Source organism: Lynx canadensis, chromosome A1, assembly GCF_007474595.2.
Source record: "Lynx canadensis isolate LIC74 chromosome A1, mLynCan4.pri.v2, whole genome shotgun sequence".
Lineage (NCBI taxonomy): Eukaryota > Metazoa > Chordata > Mammalia > Carnivora > Felidae > Lynx > Lynx canadensis.
The window spans coordinates 139,807,548-139,827,399 of record NC_044303.2 but is presented as its reverse complement, the minus strand read 5'-3'; the positions used below and the strand labels follow the sequence as shown (position 1 = coordinate 139,827,399).

Below are 19,852 nucleotides of genomic sequence, written 5' to 3'. Positions count from 1 at the left end.
TGTGCTGACAGCTCGGAGCCTGGAGCCTGCTTCGGATTCTGCGTCTTCCTCTCTCTGTTCCTCCCCTGCTCGTTCTCTGTCTCTCCTGTCTCTCAAAAATAAACATTAAAAAAAATTAAAAAATAAAATAAAATACAGTACATTCATATAGTACATTCAATAGTAGACTATTACTCAGCTGCTAAAAAGAATGAGAAAGTTCATTTTATAGTGACATGGTACAATTTCTAAGCTCTTTTGTTGGGGGAGGGGCAGCAAGATATAGAGGAATGTATACTATGGCCACTTGTGTAAGAAGAAAATCTGTACATATTTGTATGTATACATACATATATACATGTTGGACTAGATTAACTCAAAAAATTCAGAAGAAAACTATAGTACTTAAAAAAATTAGATGACTGAAATTCAGGGATAGAGGAGGAAACTTATTTTTCATTGTATACTTTTCTGAGTCTTCTATATTTTGAATTATATTCATTAATTTCCTATTCATATGTAATTAATTTTAAAAGAAAGACATAGTCCCACCCTCAACAACCTTAGAGTGCCCAAGAGACAGATTAATAAGAAATAAGTGTAATATATATTGAGCACTATGATAAAATATGTACCCAAAAAAAGGCAGCAGCAGTGGATGAGGAGGTCAGGGAGAGCATCATGAGGAGGTAACTTGAGGAGTAGGAACAATTAAGGATTGACTGGTTTCTTTCTCCCTGACACTGGGGAAGAGCAACGGCAACACAGCTACAGATGGAAGATGACATAACCATCTCCTGGAACATGTCAAACTTGTATTTACTACTACAGAACCGACACCTAATTCTCGGTGTACCTCTAGATCCATTTCACCAGCACCTGAACTATCTATATTTCTGATCTTTCCTTCCTCCCTCAGTCTTTCCCTCCTTCCTTCTCCCTCTCTGCCCCCTCCCTTTCCCCCTTTTTCTCTATTTTTGTAAGAGAAAGGATATGTATATCAACAAATTATGATTCAGTAAGTTGCATTAATTTTTTTATTGGGCAAAGATGTTACAGATAAACCCAAGCTCTGTTGTTGAAAGAAATATCCGATGTTGCTTAGAGTTGTAAGCCAGCACACATTTGCAATAATATACCTTTTGTCTGGGCACGCTCACATGAACGGTCTTCCTGTAGGTGGCAGCGTTACTTCTTTTGAATGGAGCTGATCCCTTACTTAGAAGTGACAATGGAAAGTGTGCTTTGGATGAGGCCAAAGATTCACGTATGAAGCGTCTCCTTGAGAGATATATTCCTAAACACCAAAAACATCTTACATCAGGTAAGATTAAACTGGCCTGTTATATCTGTTCATCATGTTGGTAGAGAGTTACAGGAATTGAATTTAGAATTACAGAAATTTAATTTCCTTTCCTCCTTAGTTGTGAGAATGTCTATCCAGTGGTGTCCTTGCTCCACTCCTTTAGTAAAGCACACTGACTTGTTTGCAAATACACATAATGTAAGGACTCCAAAAGAACAAAGAGAAAAAAGGGATAATATCAAAGGTACTTTTTCCTAGTTGTGCATTACAAACAGTTAAGAAAACTTTTATAAAGTTCTGGTCCCCCCCACTCCCCTGACAGTTTTTTGGCTAACATGATATGATGTAGTTCTATGAGTATGGTCAGGATTGTTTTTGTTTCCATCCCCCAAGAATCTTCTCCTATGGTTATATTTTTGCCCTGTCATCCATTACACTTAAAAATTGAACTACCAAAGAACTTGATTTATAGTTGTCAATAACAAGGTTATAAGAATAATTTACATGCATGACACTTTCTTTATATTCTCCTTAATGCATCTGTTAGATTTTTTGGTAAGATCACAGCATTCCTCTGCTCAAACCCTGCAGTGGCTTTCCATTTAATCTAGAAGAAATGTCAGCATCCTTACAGTGGCATACAGGCCCCTATATGAGCTGGCCACCCAACCAGTTAACTTCTACCATTCTCTACCTCTGTCTCTCAGCTTCAGTCACACTGGCTTCCTTGCTGTTTCTCAAATATGCCTCTTCCACCTCCTTCAAGTCTTAGTTTAAATGTCATCTTCTCAGGGAGACCTCGACCATCCTATTTAATACTGCAACCTACCTCGTTCCCACCCTCACCATATTAGTTACCTATCTCTATGCAAGTTACCCGAAATTTAGCATCTCAGAATACCAAACGTATTATCTCTCACGGTTTCTGAGGAGTAGAAGTCTGGAAGCAGTTTAACTGAGTAACCAGTTCTGAATCAGTGTCTCTTACAGGTTGCAGCCAAGCTCTTAGTGAGGAATGGTCATCACAAGGCTCGGCTAGGGCAGGAAAATCCACTTTGAAGCTCATTCACCTGGTTATCGGCAGGCCTCATTGCCTCACTGCTCATTAGCCGGAGGTTTCAATTACTTGCCACCGGAGCTTTCTCCATAGAGCTGCTGACAGCCTTGTAGCTGGCTCAGAGCAAGTGATCTAAGAGAGAACGCACCCAAGACAGAGGCCCCAAGCTTTCTATAAACTAATCTTGGAAGCACTTATGCCATATTCTATTTGTTGTAGTAAGTCACTAAGTCTACGAAGTTCCACCTTTTGAAAGGAGGAAATACCAAAAATTTTATGAACATATTTTTCAAACTGCCACACTCCAATCCTTCTTACCTTATATTACTCTTCTATTTATCCCTTTTCCATAGCAGTTAACACCTTCTAACACATTGGACGATTTGTTTATTTTTTATTTTCAGTCTTCCCCCACCAGAATCTAAGCTCCATGAAGGAAAGGATTTGTGTTTAGTCTGGTGATGAATACTTAAGTGCCTTGTACCCAGTAGGCATTGAGTAAATATTTGTTGAATAAGTAGTGTGTCAGTCCTTTTAAACAAAACAAACAAAATAAAGTCTTTACCTTCAGGAGCTGTATGTGTGCTTCATTCACTTTTACCAAACTATATGTTAATAACATTTTCCCTAAGAGGTAACTATTTGAATGCTGTTGACAAAGAACTAAGACTTGGATGAAAACACCCTATGTTATTTTATTTATTTATTTTTTTACACTTGATCTTAGCCAAAAGGCCGAGAAGCAATATTTATTTATTTTTTGAGAGAGAGAGAGAGAGAGTACAAGTGGTGGATAGGGGCAGAGAAAGAGAGAGAGAGAGAGAATCTTAAGCATGGAGCCTGACAGCTGGATCCCAAGACCCTGGAATCATGATCTGAGCCGAAATCAAGAGTTGGACTCTCAGCTGACTGAGCCACCTAGGCACCCCAACACCCTACTTTATAATAACGAGATAACTTCATTGAGAATTAAAGGCCACCAAGAGGCAATTAGTTAATGGTTCTTTAGAACAAAACACTCCTTCCCCTGTAGCCCAGTCTCATCAGAAAATAAGAGGGACAGACTACACCTTGTTGAGGCCAGGTCTGTAAAAGCACATTGAGATAGATTATTCATGCTTCCATTCATTGAGATAAATTATTGCACTTATATTTACATTTCAAGCTATGTGGAAAATTGCACATATTCAGTTGGAGGCCAAAGCATGTATGTTTTTAAATTTTTGCTTTGATAATCTGCTTAATTTCTTTACTGCTCTATTTTAATAGCATGCATTGTTTTGCTTTTCTGAGAGTGCTTTCTCCAGCATTATAGCCCTTTCTCCAAATCCAGAATCTCCTATTCACTAATGCCCACTTCTGACCTACACCTACCCAAGGGAATTTCTTTCATGGAAAAGGATCCCAAGCCTTTTTTCTTAGGATTTAGCTTCCATTCTTCCTTGGTGAGGGAATTTACGAAGCTGGGCTGTGTTATCATGCTTTAATAGGTGGTTTGAATATTTCTTGTTTGAAGTTTTGAAGTCTGTCATTAATTATTAGCTGACATCAATATAAATGAAAAAACTAGTTGAGAGTTTCTGTTTTTAAATTTGAGTTGAATAGCTTTTAGTTACGGGAATGATGGATAAAAAACCTCCCTCATGCAATAATATTTGGTGGTTTTCTTAGAGTAAAATACATCTTCTTTGGTATAGGACAGGAGTTCATTCTTAGTAACTTTATAGCCTAAGGTATATTAACACTCAGTTTTCTCATCTGTAAATTTGGGCTTCTAATATCTGCTCCTCTTCTTAGATACCTGTGGGATTGTTACTGTGAGGATTAGAGTTGATGTATGTAAGATGCTTCAGTACAGTACCTTACATATGACAGAAGCTTGGAATAACAGAGTGAAAAAAATTACAGCTACAACACCAACATTCACCACCTCAGAATTGATACTTGTATAGACTTTTTTGTTAAATTGGTTATACTAGAGCATATAGACTCTTGAAACTGAGAGGAGATTAAAGCCCCTTTCTAGCTTCCAGATTCTCTTAGGAACCATGCCCAAAATGGTGGTTCCTATGAAATATTTTCTTGCTGTCTTATTTAAGAACCACAGTTAGGAAAAGGCACAGAGTCCTTTCTGCTCTTGAAAAAAAAATAATAAAATTAATAATGGAGCACTTTCTATGTGTCAGGACCTCCTCTAAACTCTGTACATGGATTACATGGATTATCTTACTGAATCTTCACAACAATTGTGTAAGATAGGGACGATTACTACCTTCATTTTATGGAACTGAGGCAGAGATATTAAGAAACTTACCCAGGGTCACCCAGCTGCTAAGCAAATGAGTAAAGATAGAAACTCAGGAGTAGCCTCCAGAGACTGTGCTCCAAGCCTGTTTGCTTCATTGAAGGACATCCTATGAACTTACTGTCTTCTGTATGAGGTGAGTAGGTGAATGCCAGGCCTCATTATGCTCGTTGTAAGTTGATTGCTATCATGAAAATTATTCCCAAGAAATAAAATATTCTTTTTTCCAGTTACATCCCTGTTAAAATATTTTTATATTTCTAGTTCCTAGTGTATTTAAAGAATTTTAAATTGTTTACATATCACACCTAAGATGTTCATTCATTATTCCTTCTTCTATTAGATAATGATTGAATACCTCCTACGTATAAGGCACTGTTTCTAGGCTTTTGTCTTTTGAGGCCAAATGTATATATAGGTAACTAATTCTACCCCTAGGATTTAAAAGAGACACTAAACTACTTTTATTATCAACCTAGGTATATTTTATTAAGCCATCTTTTTTTTTTCTTACGCATTCTCAAGACTGGCCTTTTCTATGCATGTATGTTTCATTTTTAAGAGAACAAAGCATTCAGACTAGAACCTTATTAAGCAGACATATTAGGAAATGATAATCCAGTTAATTATGAAATACTTTTTGCTATATAAAAGTAGTTTGCTGACAGCTCCATATCTGGATATATCTGTGGGAAATATAGAAATAGTTCATTGCCCGTCTTTGTTGTTATTTTGTTGGGGCCATATTGCTTTTCCTACAGAAATATTTTCAGCTTTCTCAAGATAGTATGGGGTTTCTAATAAATATGAAAGTTATTAGTTATAGGAACGTTATATGTGCCAATTTGAATGGAAAATGTTTGCATAATTTCACTTATCCTCTGGTTTTCTCATGGCAAAGGACTTGTGGGTTTTAGAAGTCTAGAGTCTGACTACAGGAGGCTGTTTTCTTTGATTTTCTCTTTTTGTTTACAGCTCAAAAGAACAGCACTGACCTATCAGACATAGAGGATGTACACCAGCACAAGGTATAGTGCTGTTTAGCAGTAAACATTTTTATAGATTGCACACGCTGCCCATTTTATAGATTATCAGAGTGGAAAGAAAGATGGTTAAAGCATTCATCAGGAACAGTGACTTCACCTTGCTTTTAAGAAACTTTGGAATAGTTACGTGAGAATCAGTGTTCTGGGCTGTTAGTTCAGGAAGCAGTTGAGTAAAGGTAGCATATTTTGGCACACTGATGTGTCAATAGCCATTTCCTTTTTCCTCCTCTTCATGGAGCCATGGGGTTTATCATCCATGTCAAATTTCTTCTGGCCAGAGGTGTCAACCCATTCCTTCAAACTTTATACTGTGGGCCTTTACTCTTCATTTGGGGCTTGGTTTGTGGTGACTGAGAGGAAGCAGTGTCCCTGTTTTAATCTTAGCAGCCCACAACAGTTTTTTCATGCAGATTGGTTTGGGAGCCTATCTGCCTTCTTGGGTTTTGTTTTGTTTTGTTTGTTTTTTGGGGTTTTTTTGGTTGGCTCGTTGGTTGGTTTTTATTTTTATTTTTTTTATTTTGAGAGAGAAGGAGAGAATGCCAGCAGGGGAGATGGGCAGAGGAAGAGAGAATCTTAAGCAGTCTCCACACTCAGCATGGGATCAACATGGGGCTCAGTCCCACAACCCTGGAATCATGACCTCAGCCGAAATCAGCCACCCAGGCTGTCTTCTTGTTTTTAAATCCCTTCTTTTCCTGCCCTACCTATAGTCTGTCAGATACTAAATGAAAAAACTCTCAATTCTAGCTCTATCTGTAAAACAATTGGGAGAGGAGAATATTTCTAAAGCATTCTCATTGGGTTATGTTTAAAGCCTATAAAAATTAAGTAGATTAAATTTTGAATTATGCCTAATAAGAGGAACAGTGCTGAATACTGGCAAAAACAAAATGTGAACCAAAAAATATGGATTAGTACACATAATGAGTCTTAATCTACTACATTTCCCTTTTTCTGTTAATCCTTTTTTGAAATACGACGTTGTATATATATGCCATCAGGTGCTGTGTTTAGATCAAATCATAAAATTGAATGGCATAATGATTTCATTTATCAACAATTCTGAGTTAATTGAATATAGAGCTACAGCGGAAAATTAAAGCTAACTATGTTTTCTTTCTTTAGAAACCAAAATTCAGTTCTAAAAATCTCATTGGGTTTGTTTGTGATGAAAATTCCAACAGACAGAAATCAGAAGATGTAAAAGTTGATAAAGGAAGCAAAGAAGGTTTATTTATAAATAAAGATGTATATGAACATTACCGAAGAGATTCCAAAGACACAAAATTTGGTAAATCCATGCATAAGCAATCAGCTCTTAACCAAATACACTCTATTAGAGGACTCAGAAAAGACAGTCTCCAGGATATCAAAGGTCCTAGCACAAATGTGTCTAAAGCCAGAGGAAGAAGAAACACATGGCATAAAAGAACTCAAGTGGATGATGCAAAACAAGAAAGCATTCCAAGAAAGACAGTCGCTGTTTCTTCTTCCAGAAGAATAAATAGATTGGTTACTGGTCAACAAGATATTCTCCAAGGCTTTGCTGACCTTCCAGAAAAGTCACATAAACTTTTTAGCCTAGCTCCGTCAAGCCTGAAAAATGGATTAGGTAATAGTATGGAGGCTTGTTCAGTTCTCAAAGAGACACATATCCACAGCCTGGATTTATCAGATAATCAGGAAACAAAATGCTTGGAATCCACTCATGGAGCTGAAGCTGTTTTTTTCTCAGGACTTTCCTTACAGAAAGAAATCAAGTTACCACTTGGTACTACACCTCAGCAGCCTGACACTCACCAAGAACAACAGCACATTAGCCTTTCTCATGAAAATAGTAACTTGGGTCAAAAAGGTGAGAGCCTTAATGAGTGGGAAAATTCTTTCGCATCCTTTATAAAGGAAAATCTTAGTGATGATGATGATTGCTATATCTCTGAGAAGACTATAACACCTAAAAAAGTGGTATGTTCTACGGGTTGCAAAAACCACTATAATTGTGAAGAGAATATAACAAATAGAGAAGAAATGGATTTTCAACAGGTTTTCCCTTCTGAAGACCGTATTTCACAGGAAAATAAGTTAAAAGCTTGCAGTCTAACCATATTTCCACAACAGGAAGCTGTTGATTTTTCTGAGTCAGATAATACAATAGGTCCTGAACAACATGTTGCAAATTACGGACGATGCACATATGAAACTTCTTTTGATCATTCACATGGCAGTCCAGAGCTTTGTCCAGGAACATTTTCAACACAGGGAACTTCAAAGTTGACTAGTCATGTGGAGCTATTCAAAAGGCCTCAAGATCCTTTAATGGATCAAACAGATATGCATACTGTGGAAAAGGTAAATGAGGGAGAAGATGCTAAAAGGGATTACAACGATGAAAGTCAAAAACCAAGTTCTTCCAAAGGGCCTTTGTCTGCAGTTGTTAATTCTCATGTAATAGAAACAACTACAGTTGAAAAAAGGAAACAAGATATTACAGAGAACAAAACCATACATAATATAATTTTTTATTCTGCCGACAATATTAATAAGGAATTGACCAATGTCTCACAACTTAGACAAAAAGAAGAGAAAGAAATTTCTCATATACCAGGTATTAATAATATTTCTTGATTAGTACACATTTCCAATAGATTTACTTATTTGATAGAAATTTCTAACTGAATTCCACTCACCTTATGCCCAAACTGACCAGAATCAGGACATGTAGAGTATAATTTAGGGATACTATTAATTAAGTAATATTGTTGACTTGAAAATCAAACTACTATCATCAAAGATTGTTGATAAATTGATGTTTATAGAAGTTAATTATAGAAGTTTCTATAGCAGGAAATTGTTAGCTCATTTGATTTCAGTGGTTCACTGTATTCCTGTAAGTATTGTATCCAGCACACTTTGTTATATAAAGGTATACTTTTTTAAGAATTTATTTTTAAGTAATCTCTGTCCTCAACCTGGGGCTCAAACTCATAAATAACCCTGAGATCAAGAGTCACATACTCTATTGACTGAGCCAGCCAGGCACCCCTAAAAACATTTTTTAAGACTTTCATTCCCTTAAAACACACACACACACACACACACACACACACACACACACCCCAGTCCAGGTAGGAACAGAAACTTGGAACAGTTATGTGACCAGACTCTTTTCTAATCATGTAGCTAGTAAAGAGAACTGTATGTTGCAAAATGTTTGGTTTTCAGGTGAGAAATTAACTAATATCAATGGAGATGAAAACTCTGTGAGAAACATTGAGAAAAAAGAAAAAACAGATTCTGAAATTCAAATGTCTACTGGTATCCAGAAACACAAAAAAGTCCGGAATTTGAGAAAAAGACAAAATTTTTTGAAAGCTACCTGCAGCCAAGGTTTGTATTTCTATACTTGTCTAGGTAAAAGTTGACATGATCAATCCCAGCAATCCACTCTACTTCAGGGAATTGCTAAACTTTCACATTTACGGTTGATTTTTTTTCTCATTCACTAGGTTATAAGATTACTTCAGCTATATTTATCAGATGGTTTTACTATAAAGTGCCACTTGAGAATCCATTAGTCTTCAGATACATTCTTGTCATATTTCTGCCTAAGACTTTTAACTTGAAATGTTAGAGGAAGTAAAATAAACAGACAGCAATGATATTGAGTGGGGGCAGCACATCTGAACTTTGCCAGATCACTTAACAGCTTCCAGAGAGCCCTTTCAACATAAGGGAAATTAAAGAGTAGCCACTGGTTTTCATTTTGTCAGATGAATGAACTGTGTGTGCTTGGCAATATAGACAAGCTAACTCTCTTTTGATGGTCCTTGGAGATAAGGCTGTGGTGAACAATAGGCTGGGCCAAGCCACTTCAGGTTAAATATTAAACACTGAAAAGTTCATTTGTCTATTGTTTCTTAAGAGGTAGGAAGGACACTGGATTAGGCATTCTCTGAGAACCTTGTCCCATTGTCCCTCTCTTGTGTAATCTAAAGACCTTCTTATACATCCCTCCTGTAGTGGGTTGAATAGTGGTCCTCCAAAACATGTCCATGTCTTAATCCCTGGAACCTGTGATATTATTTTATATAGAGGTGAATATTATCTTATTTAGAAAAAGAATCTCTGCAGATATAATTAAGGATCTTGAGCTTCCAGAGAGTAAAGAATAGATCACATACAAAGTAACTGAAAGCTGAGTATTTAATAGCATTATACTTTATTAATAAATAATATTATTGGGGTGGCTGGATGGCTCAGTTGGTTAAGCCTCCAACTCCTGGTTACAGATCAGGTAACTCTTGATCTCATGGTTCATGGGTTCGAGACCTGTGTCGGGCTCTGCACTGACAGCACGAGCTTGCTTGGGATTTTCTCTCTCCCGTTCTCTTTGACCCTCCCCTACTCACTCTCAAAAAACCAACTCACAAACTAAAAATAAATCTTAATACCATGTATTCAATATTATATTTTTAATAATTATTAATATTTATTAATTTATTAATAAAGTATAATGCTATTAAAAAGTACTCAGTATTAACAACAGTTGACTTTATGAAGAAGTTTTTTGCAAGTTTAAATTGAGTCCTCTTTGTTTCCTTTCTAGTTTTTTTTTCCAGATTTTAAAATTTTAGTTACATGGTGTAGAAATTTATGATGACAATAACTTTGAAGAATTTTAGGGTTTTTGCCCCAAAATGTTTATTATGTGCCTACCTCCTTTGCTATAACACAAAGAACAAGGTGAGAAGGTTTGGACCATTCACAGTAACAATGACTGGGAGAGATTTTTCAATTCAAACTTGAAAACTGCAGGTCTGCCATTTTGGGTATTTCATAATTTTAAAATACGTTCTCTATATATGTATATAAAATATTGAATATATATAATAGACATAAAATGTCTTTATTGTTCCAGTAAAGAATTCCTGAGTGCAAATTTCTTCTTCTTTTTTTTAATGTTTATTTTTGAGAGAGAGAGAGAACATGAGCAGGGGAGGGGCAGAGAGAGAGGGAGACACAGAATCTGAAGCAGGTTCCAGGTTCTGAGCTGTCAGCGCAGAGTCCTACGCAGGGCTTGGAACCACGAATCTTGAGATCATGACCTGCACCGAAGTCAGACACTTAACTGACTGAGCCACCCAGGCACCCCACTGAGCACAAATTTCTGAAGAGCTATATGATTTTGTCTGGACGTCAGTGGAAGATAGCCATGAGGCTGTTACTATTCCTGTGATTCATATAATCAAAGAATCCTCTTGCTGGCATTTAGGAAATGGAGCAGGGAGAGGGTCTTAAGGTTTAAAGCAGTGGTTTGCAAACCTTATCCTGCATCAAAATCACCTGAAAAGCTTATTAAAATACATATTGCTGGACTCTAGCCTCAAAACATCTGATTTATTAAGTGTGTTGTCTCTTGGTATATAACAAATTCACAAACTTAGTTTAAAACAACACACATTTTTCAACCTCATAGTTGCTGCAGGTCAGGAATTGGGTATGGCTTAAGCAGGTCTTCTGCTCAGTTTATTTTATAGGCTACAAGCAAGCCGTTGGCCAAGACAGGTCTCATCTGAAGTCTCAACAAGGGAAGGAGCCATTTTCAAGCTCATGTGGTGGTTGTCAGAATTCAGTTCCTTGAGGGTTGTGGCCAGTTTGTGGTCATCCTCAGTTTCTTCCTTCATGAGTTTTTCCAGCATGTCCACTTGGTTCATCAAAACATGCAAGTTGAAGGTGATAGCGCAAATTTGCTAGCAAGACAGAAAATGTTAGTCTCTTGTAGCCTAATGAAGGGAATGAAATATACTCTTGATATTGAGGTCTTCTATTGGTTAGAAGCAAATTATTCAAGAGGAAGGGATTATCCAAGGCCATAAATACCAGGAGATGGGGATCATTAGAAGTTTTGTGTTTGTTTTGTTTTTAAGTTAATTTATTTTGAAAGAGAGCACATGCGCAGGCAGGGGAGGGGCAGAGAGGGAGAGAGGGAATCCCAAACAGGCTCAGTGTCTCAACCTTGAGATCACGACCTGAGCAGAAATCAAGAGTCTGACACTCAACCTGGCTGAGCCACCCAAGCTCCCCAGGAGTTATCTTAAAGTCTGCCCTCTACAGTAGGCTTTTGGAGTGGGCTGGAGAATTTGCATTTTGAACACATTTCCCAGGTCATACTGATAACTGCTAATCTGGGACTACGTTTGAGAACTACTGGTATAATGAATATCCTTTCTGTTTCATCACTCTAAACCTCAACTTTGCCTTATGTCTCACTCTGAAGCTTCTCTGATACAATTTCTACAGAAAATAACCTCCAGTTACCTGGCTTGGGGATGGGGACCTTGGTAAGAGGAATGGTTGCCAGACACTACAGGATTAGGGAAGGGAACTTGGATTCCCAACTTTTCTATATATGGTTTTTTGTTTTTTGTTTCTTTTCAGTCAATCTCTGCACTTCTAGCCCAGTTGCATGCACCCTGCCTTCCATGGTACTTGATGTCCTCAAGCGCTGGGGTTCAGGTGGACTCTCTTTCTCTATAATTGTTTTTGCAGCCATTTGGGTTGAGTCATTTCCCCCAGTCTACCGTCAGTTAACTCTTCTCTGTCACTAATTTTCTGATTCCCAAAAAGTTGTTGACGCCTCTGTCCTCCATTGTTTCCTCTTCTTTTGTCCTTATATGGTATTTAAAAAAATCTTTTACCATCATTTTAACATGGTTTAGGGAAGAAATTAAGAAGGAAATATGGTTCTTTTGTTGTTGTTGGTTTGTGTGTTTTCGCTCCAACTTAGGTCTTTCTAACTTGTGCAAAGAAAAGACTTTTAAAAATCTTTGGGGACACCTGCGTGAATCAGTCGGTTAAGTGTCTAACTCCTGACTTTGGCTCAGGTCATGATCTCATGGTTCTTGGGGTTAGAGCCCTGCATCAGGCTCTGCTCTGACAGTGCAAAGCCTGCTTGGGATTCTGTCTCCCTCCCTCTCTCTACCCCTCCCCTGCTCATGCACACACACACCCTCTTTCTCTCTCAAAAATAAATAAATATATTTTAAAATCTTTGGATAATGATATTGTACTACATGCTTTATGGAAGAAAAACCAGTCAATAGGCCATAATTCGGTTTTTGGCATCTTTTGTGATCAGAAACACACTCACTGAGATAGAGAATAGAGGAGTTTTATAAAATCACAATTTGTTTTAAGAAAAATGTTATCCATTATTACAGGACTACTGAGAATGAGAGGAGTGTAGAACTGTAGTAAGTTTGTTTTAATCTTGTGATTGAGTGACTGTTAGAATGAATGCAAAGTAATGTGCTTAGATGCTCTACAATTTCTCCACAAGTTACATTTTAAAACAGTAATAGCAATGATGACATCGATGTATGTTTTGTATAGTGTACCCTACTTAGGCTATTTTAAGGAAGTTGTTCTGTATTTTCTAAGCTCCTTTGTAATAATCAGCATTTGGCAGAAAAGAAGCCTCAGTTTTGCTTGGCAAATTTTCAGAAATGAAAACAGCTGGAATCAATAAGAGGCGTGCCAGAAGGGAAAGCCGGCTTCATTTGGCTGCCACAAGAGGAAATTTGTCTCTGGTGAAGGCTCTAATAGAATCCGGAGCAGATGTGAATGTAAAAGATAATGCAGGTTTGGATTCTTTAAATTTTAATTGTCTTTATCACTTGAACTCACTGAACTACACATTTCATCCCCCCTCCCAATTTTGATCCTGGCTGCTAACTTTGAACTTTCTTTTTTATAATATATTATTTAGTTGAATAGTTAAATTTATCTTGGTTTTCTCTAGTTGCTAAAATAACCTCCTCTGAAGCAGTTTCTAACATACATATGGGAGCATTCAGAGGGAGTATACAGAATGGGGAGTAAGGGGAGCTTTATTTAGGCCTTTTCCTTAGAGGCCTTAATACTATTCTCTCACTTTGGAGAGAATGCCAATTTTTTCCCATTTCCCTGTCCCTTCTCTTTCTCCTCTCTTTACATAGTTCCTTTTGTCTCTCTTTGTTAATTTTAATTTTAAGCCTCCATTTTTAAATTGATCTTCTAACATTTTGCTCAAGCACAAACATCGTGTGAGGAATTAACAGAGGGAAAAACTCAGAGGTTGACTTCAAGAATCATATATCATTTTAAAGAGATAAGTGACAATGCAGTGATACAAATGAGAAAGTCAGACATGATCGTACTCTATTTTAATATCTGAGGTGAAAAAATTTAGTCCCATTATATTTTATGTTCTCTGAGTCTTTTCTTTCACCCTTGTATCAAGAAATACTTTTTCCCGAGATCAATTTGTTGACAAAAATGAAACACATTTTTTTAAGTTTATTTATTTATTTTGAGAGAGAGAGAGAGCTGGAGGGGTAGAGAGAGAGGGAGAATGAAAGGGAGAGAGAGAATTCCATGCAAGGGCTTGGATGTACGGCTCAAACAAACGTTGAAATCATGACCTGAGCCAAAACAAAGAGTCAGATGCTTAACTGACTGAGCCACCCAAGCGCCCCCCAAAATGAAACACATTTTAAGGTCATGGTTTTCAGTATAATTTCTTGTCTAATGCTTAGTGTATACATTTGAATCAATATAGATACTAATTACATTAGTGCAAATAAACTTAAGAATGGAGATATTACATGAATGTTGATTTTTACGCAGCAGCTTGTTTGGCTTTTTCTTTTTTCCTTTTTTTAGGTTGGACACCACTCCATGAGGCATCTAGTAAGGGATCTAATGATATAATTGTAGAGTTGTTAAAAGCTGGTGCTGATGTTAATTGTGAAAATCTAGGTGGGATTCTGCCCTTACATGATGCTGCCTCCAGCAGTCATTTAAAGGTACAGTGCACATCAGATTGCATTCCTATTACTTTTCCTTAGAAAAGTGAATGAAGAAAATGAAGATATTTTAAACTGAGCACTAAAGTGATTCCTTAAATGATTTTTAAAACTACTTAAAATTATAAATGAAAATAAGATATTGTGTATAGATTGGAAAAATCATATTTCCTAATGAATCATTTTTACATTGTCTCTGTTCATAGAATTCACATGAGTCAGAATAAAATGAAAGGGCTCAGGGTAAACACAGGCTATAAATTTAATACGTTTCATGTTTAGTTGTTGTAAATGATCGGCTCTTGTGCATAAGAGCCTAGTTGTAGTGATGATATATGTTGACACACTTTAACTCAAAATTTCTCAGTGGGTTTGAGGTTTCAAAAAAATGGGTACAAATGAATGTTGCTTGTTCCTGAGGATTTGTTGTGTATTTTTCTCCTTTGTTTCTCTTAATCAGACAGCCATCACAAGAAAAAATTACTAAGGTAATTACTTCAGTAACACTGAATCTCACATCTATACCTTAAAATTCCTAAGATTTTTAGACTCATCTTTGTTTGACAAATCTGAGAAGACTTCTGTTGCTATCAATAGGCAGTACAGGTTTCAGGAAAAATCACTGACTTTGGAAAACAGTTAAGGAAACCACTATGAATAACAGTATTAAAACCAAGGTTCATGTAAAAAATACCTTGAACGTCTCACTAACACCAGTTTATCTGTCCCTAGATATTTTTAAGAGCCTGATGATTTTTTTGTTAATTTCATGAAAGCATATTCCCACTTTATTCAGTTTAAAGGTAGTCATGTGAAGGAATACTATGGAATTTATGATTTGCAGAGATAAGAGATATAAACTAATGATGAAGAATAATACCAGATGGGTGGGCTAATGTCCAGAGTGGCTTCTTTTGGTCTTTAAGATAAAGTCTCAAGGTTATGTAGTCATGAAATGGAAGAAAGGAAGCAGGAAGAGTCATTAGATCAACGAACTTACTGGTTATATGTACAGGAAAAGGCCACTTAAAGTGAAACCACTTAAATAAGGGCCAAAATTTCATAGTAGGAAAATCAGGATTTTAGACATTATCCTGAAAAATAGAATATAAAACAAAGAAAATAAGGAGGTCCCCAGTACCACCCCTATATTTTAGAATTTATTAGAAGGACTTCTAGAGCTCAGCATTCAGTGGTGCTCATAGCTAAGATTTCGTACAGCATTGTTGTAAGGATATGCAGCAGACTGGACTTAGCTCATGGGCCGTAGTTTGCTATTGCTCGACCTTATGTTAAGGCAGTATAGACAAAGTTTGCATTTAGACTAACCTTCCACATCAGTACTGCCTTTATTTTAAAGAGAAATGTTCTATTTGAAAGAAGGAGGTGGTATTTTTAAAGATATTTTAATTTCTTTGACTCTGGTATATTGCCAGAATCTTTCCTCACATCTTCCTTCATTTTCCCTCTGTGTGGCAGTTCTTTGATCAGTGGCTCATTTTATTTCTCATTTCCTCCCCTTTGTCCCTATTTCTTTATCTTTACATAGAATATTGATAAATTAGAAAGATTAAAAAGAGAGCAGGGGAGGTAAATATATGGTATTAGAGACCTAATCAGTATCAATTCTATATCCTATAAAGCTAATTCTTATATTTTATTTTTTTTATTCTTGCATTACTGCATGAAAAGTTACTCAACAGCCTATTTTTTCCAACTTTTAAATTCTTTTTAAATCTTCATTTCTGCTTTATTTTCCAAAATGGTCCTGTATTTCACCTTGTAAAATGAAGAGGAAAAGGAGAGTGAGAGAAAAAGATACAAAGTGGGTGAGGATGGACATTCATTTTCGTACCAGAAAAATTGGGAGGGACAAGATATGCCCTCCCCTCTTAACAACTACAAAGTGAAAAAATATATAAAATGGCAGTTTTGAGACATTGTACAACATGCAGCACAGGACATTCTTCTTCTTTAGAGAAGGGAAGCAAATCCTATGGTTGCCCTACCATATGGACTAGGTGTCTCCAGGCAGAAACATAGGAAGAGAGAAAACAAACAGCACTATGGTCTCAAGTTCAGAAGATAGAATTTGGAGTTTAAAAGTCTCCAACAGCTAGAATTTATGGGGCAAAATACCAGAGAGAAAGGATCTGCACAGAGAACTTTTCAGAAATTTGAAGGAAACCACCTTGACTCTTGGCTGATCTACAAATATGTTTAAGAAAACCATGTAAGGTTAGGCAAAGAGGTAGCAGGAAGGATTGTCAGAATCATCGCTGGAGCTTACAGGGGGCTGAGTAGTTTATGTTTGCACCAGCCAGAGTGGTAGGAACTCATAAAACATGGAAACATCAAATAGGTATTTCTTGCATAGTTGAGTCAAATTAGTCCTTTCTTTGGATTCACCTTAAAATTTAAAAGAAAATATGGGGCACCTGGGTAGCTCGATCAGTTAAGCATCTGACTTCAGCTCAGGTCATGATTTCACAGTTCAATGGTTTGAGCCCTGGGTCGGGCTCTGCTGACAACTCAGAGCCTGGAGCCTGCCTCAGATTATGTGTCTCGTGCTTTCTCTGCCCCTCTCCTGCCCATGCTTGGTCCTTCTCTGTCTTTCAAAAATAAATAAATGTAAATTTTTTCTAATGTTTTAAAGAAAGTATCAAAAAGATCCTACTGATTCCAATAACCTCAATGTATCCCAGAACAAAGCCTAACAACATCTAAAGGAATACAGTAAAATTCAGCATTCAGCAGTATAAAAATCACAATGTCTATCAACCGGTTCAAAAAAAATTGTTTAAATAAAAGAGTATAAAATATTACCTATAAGCAGGCATAAAAATGATCATGCAAAACAGACCCAGAAATGACATAGATAATAAAATTAGCAGAAAAGGATGTTAAACAAATATTACAATTACATACTGTACGTGGTAGGCAGAATTCTAAGATGGTCCTGAAAATTCTCACTTACTGACCTATATACATTGTGTATAATCCCCTCCCTTTGAGTGTGAGTGGGCCCAACCTAATGAGGTAAATCCTTTAAAAGAAGGAAAGCATCAAAGCGAACCATATGGCAAGGATCTGCAGCTAGCTTTTAGAAGCTGAGAGCAGTCCCTAATCCACAGCCAAGAAGAATACAGGAAGCTTAGTCATAAACTTTCAAGGAAGTGAATTATGCCAAAAAACTAGTGAGCTTGGAAAAGGACCCTAAACCTTAGGTGACTATCACAGTCTATGCTGACACTTTGATTTCAACATGGTGAAGAATCTGAGCAGACAACCCAGCCATACCACGCTCAGATTTCTGACCTACAGAACTGTGAGATTATAAATTTGTATTATTGTAAGCTATCAGATTTGTAGTAATTTGTTATGCAGTAATAGGAAACTAATACACTCTGTTATGTTTAAGACGGTGGAAAAAAACAGAAACAGGATGAGAATAGAAATGGAAGGTGTAAATAAGACTCAGACTATGAGAGATGAAAATAAAACATGTGAAATGAAACATTCACCAAATGGCTTGGTTAACAGCATATAAATACTAAAAAGTAAGTGCGTTGGATTTGAAGATAAAACATTAGAAATTATACAGAATAAAGGAAGAAGAAAGACTGAAAAAACAAAGACAAAATAAGAAAACGTCAGTGACCTGTAGGGCAATATCAAGTTATATTATACATATCTATATCTATATCTACCTATATAGATATATCTGTATAGATATAGATATGTGTATACCTATATATCTATAGACATATACTCCCAGATATATGTATATCTATCTATCTATCTATCTATCTATCTATCTATCTATCTATCTATATGCAAGCTTAATCCTAAAGGAGGGGGCTGATCAGAAAAAAATGTTTGGACAATAAAGACCAAACTATCCAAATGTGATGAAAACAGTAAATCCACAGAACCAAAAATCTTACCAACTTGCCAGTAAAGGAAAAATGAAGAAAACTGTACCAACATATACCATAATAAGATTGCTGAGAACCAGTGAAAAAGGGAGAAACAGAAAGTTTGGGGAAAAAACGTGTATATAGGAACAAATAGAATGGTAGCCAAACTCTCATCAGAAATTTTACAAGCCACTAGATAAAGGAGCAACATCTTTAAAAAGTACTGCAAGGGGCAATGAACTTGTTAACCTAGAATTCTGTACTCAGCAAAAAATCTTTCAAAAGTAAAGGTGATGTTGGCAAAGATGTGGAAAAATTGGACCTCTCATACATTGCGGGTGGTAATGTAAAATGGTGATGCTGCTATAGAAAACAGTCTGGCAGTTCCTTCAAAAAGCTAAACCAAGTTGCCATATAATGTAGCAAATCACTCCCAGGTGTATAGCCTAGGAAACTGAAAACATATGTTCACACAGAAATTTGTATATGAATGTCCATAGCACTATTTTCCAAATAACCAAAAAGTAGAAACAACCCAAATGTCCATCAGTGGATGAGTGTATAAACAAAATGTGGTATACATCAATAAGATATTATTAAGCCATAAAAAAAGAAGTACTGATACATGCTACCACATGGATGAACCTGAAAACATTATGCTAAATGAAAGAAGATGGATACAAAAGGCCACATACTATTTTATTAATATGAAATGTCCACAATAAGCAAATCCATACAGGCAGAGAGTAGATTAGTGATTCCCAGGGGCTATGAAGAAGAGGAAATGAGGAAAAAAGATACACCATGAAAACAATAATCAAAAGAATGAGTGACTCTGGAAGCTTAAGACAAAGTAGATTTCAGAGCAAGGAATATTGTCAGGGATAAAGAGGGACATTGCATAAGTATAAGGGGAATATTTGACCAAGAAGGCATAGCAATTCTGAAAGTGGGTGCACACAGTAATGAGTTTCAAAATAAATGAAGTAAAAGCAGAATTGAAATGGGAAATAGGGGCACCTGGGTGGTTCAGTTGGTTGAGCATCCAACTTCGGCTCAGGTCATGATCTCACGGTTCGTGAGTTCGAGCCCTGCATCGGGCTCTGAGCTGACAGCTCAGAGATGGAACCTGCTTCAGATTCTGTGTCTCCTCTCTCAGTCCCTCCCTCTCTTCCTCTCTCCCTCTCTCCCTCTCTCCCTCTCTCTCTCTCTCTCTCTCTTTCTCTCTCATATATAAATTTTTTAAAAAAAGAAATGGGAAATCCACTATCATAGCTGGCAATTGCAATTCTTCTCTTAGGAAATTCTTCTCTTATACAAATACACACCAAGAGACACACTTCTTTTTTGCCTCACCCAAATTGATGAGGTGATCTGCAAGATTGAAGGGCTG

The 19,852-nt window shown here is 36.6% G+C and overlaps 1 protein-coding gene across 1 annotated transcript in view; it reads left to right on the top strand.

Moving 5' to 3' along the window:
* The window catches only part of ANKRD31 (ankyrin repeat domain 31), a 144,451-nt gene that overhangs the window by 75,236 nt on the left and 49,363 nt on the right, over positions 1-19,852 (top strand). Inside the window, exons 13-18 of the mRNA XM_032593356.1 lie at positions 1,159-1,303; positions 5,623-5,675; positions 6,819-8,298; positions 8,916-9,080; positions 13,197-13,334; positions 14,397-14,539. Coding sequence (XP_032449247.1) covers positions 1,159-1,303; positions 5,623-5,675; positions 6,819-8,298; positions 8,916-9,080; positions 13,197-13,334; positions 14,397-14,539 — 2,124 coding nt within the window. The remainder of the gene's footprint in view (positions 1-1,158; positions 1,304-5,622; positions 5,676-6,818; positions 8,299-8,915; positions 9,081-13,196; positions 13,335-14,396; positions 14,540-19,852) is intronic.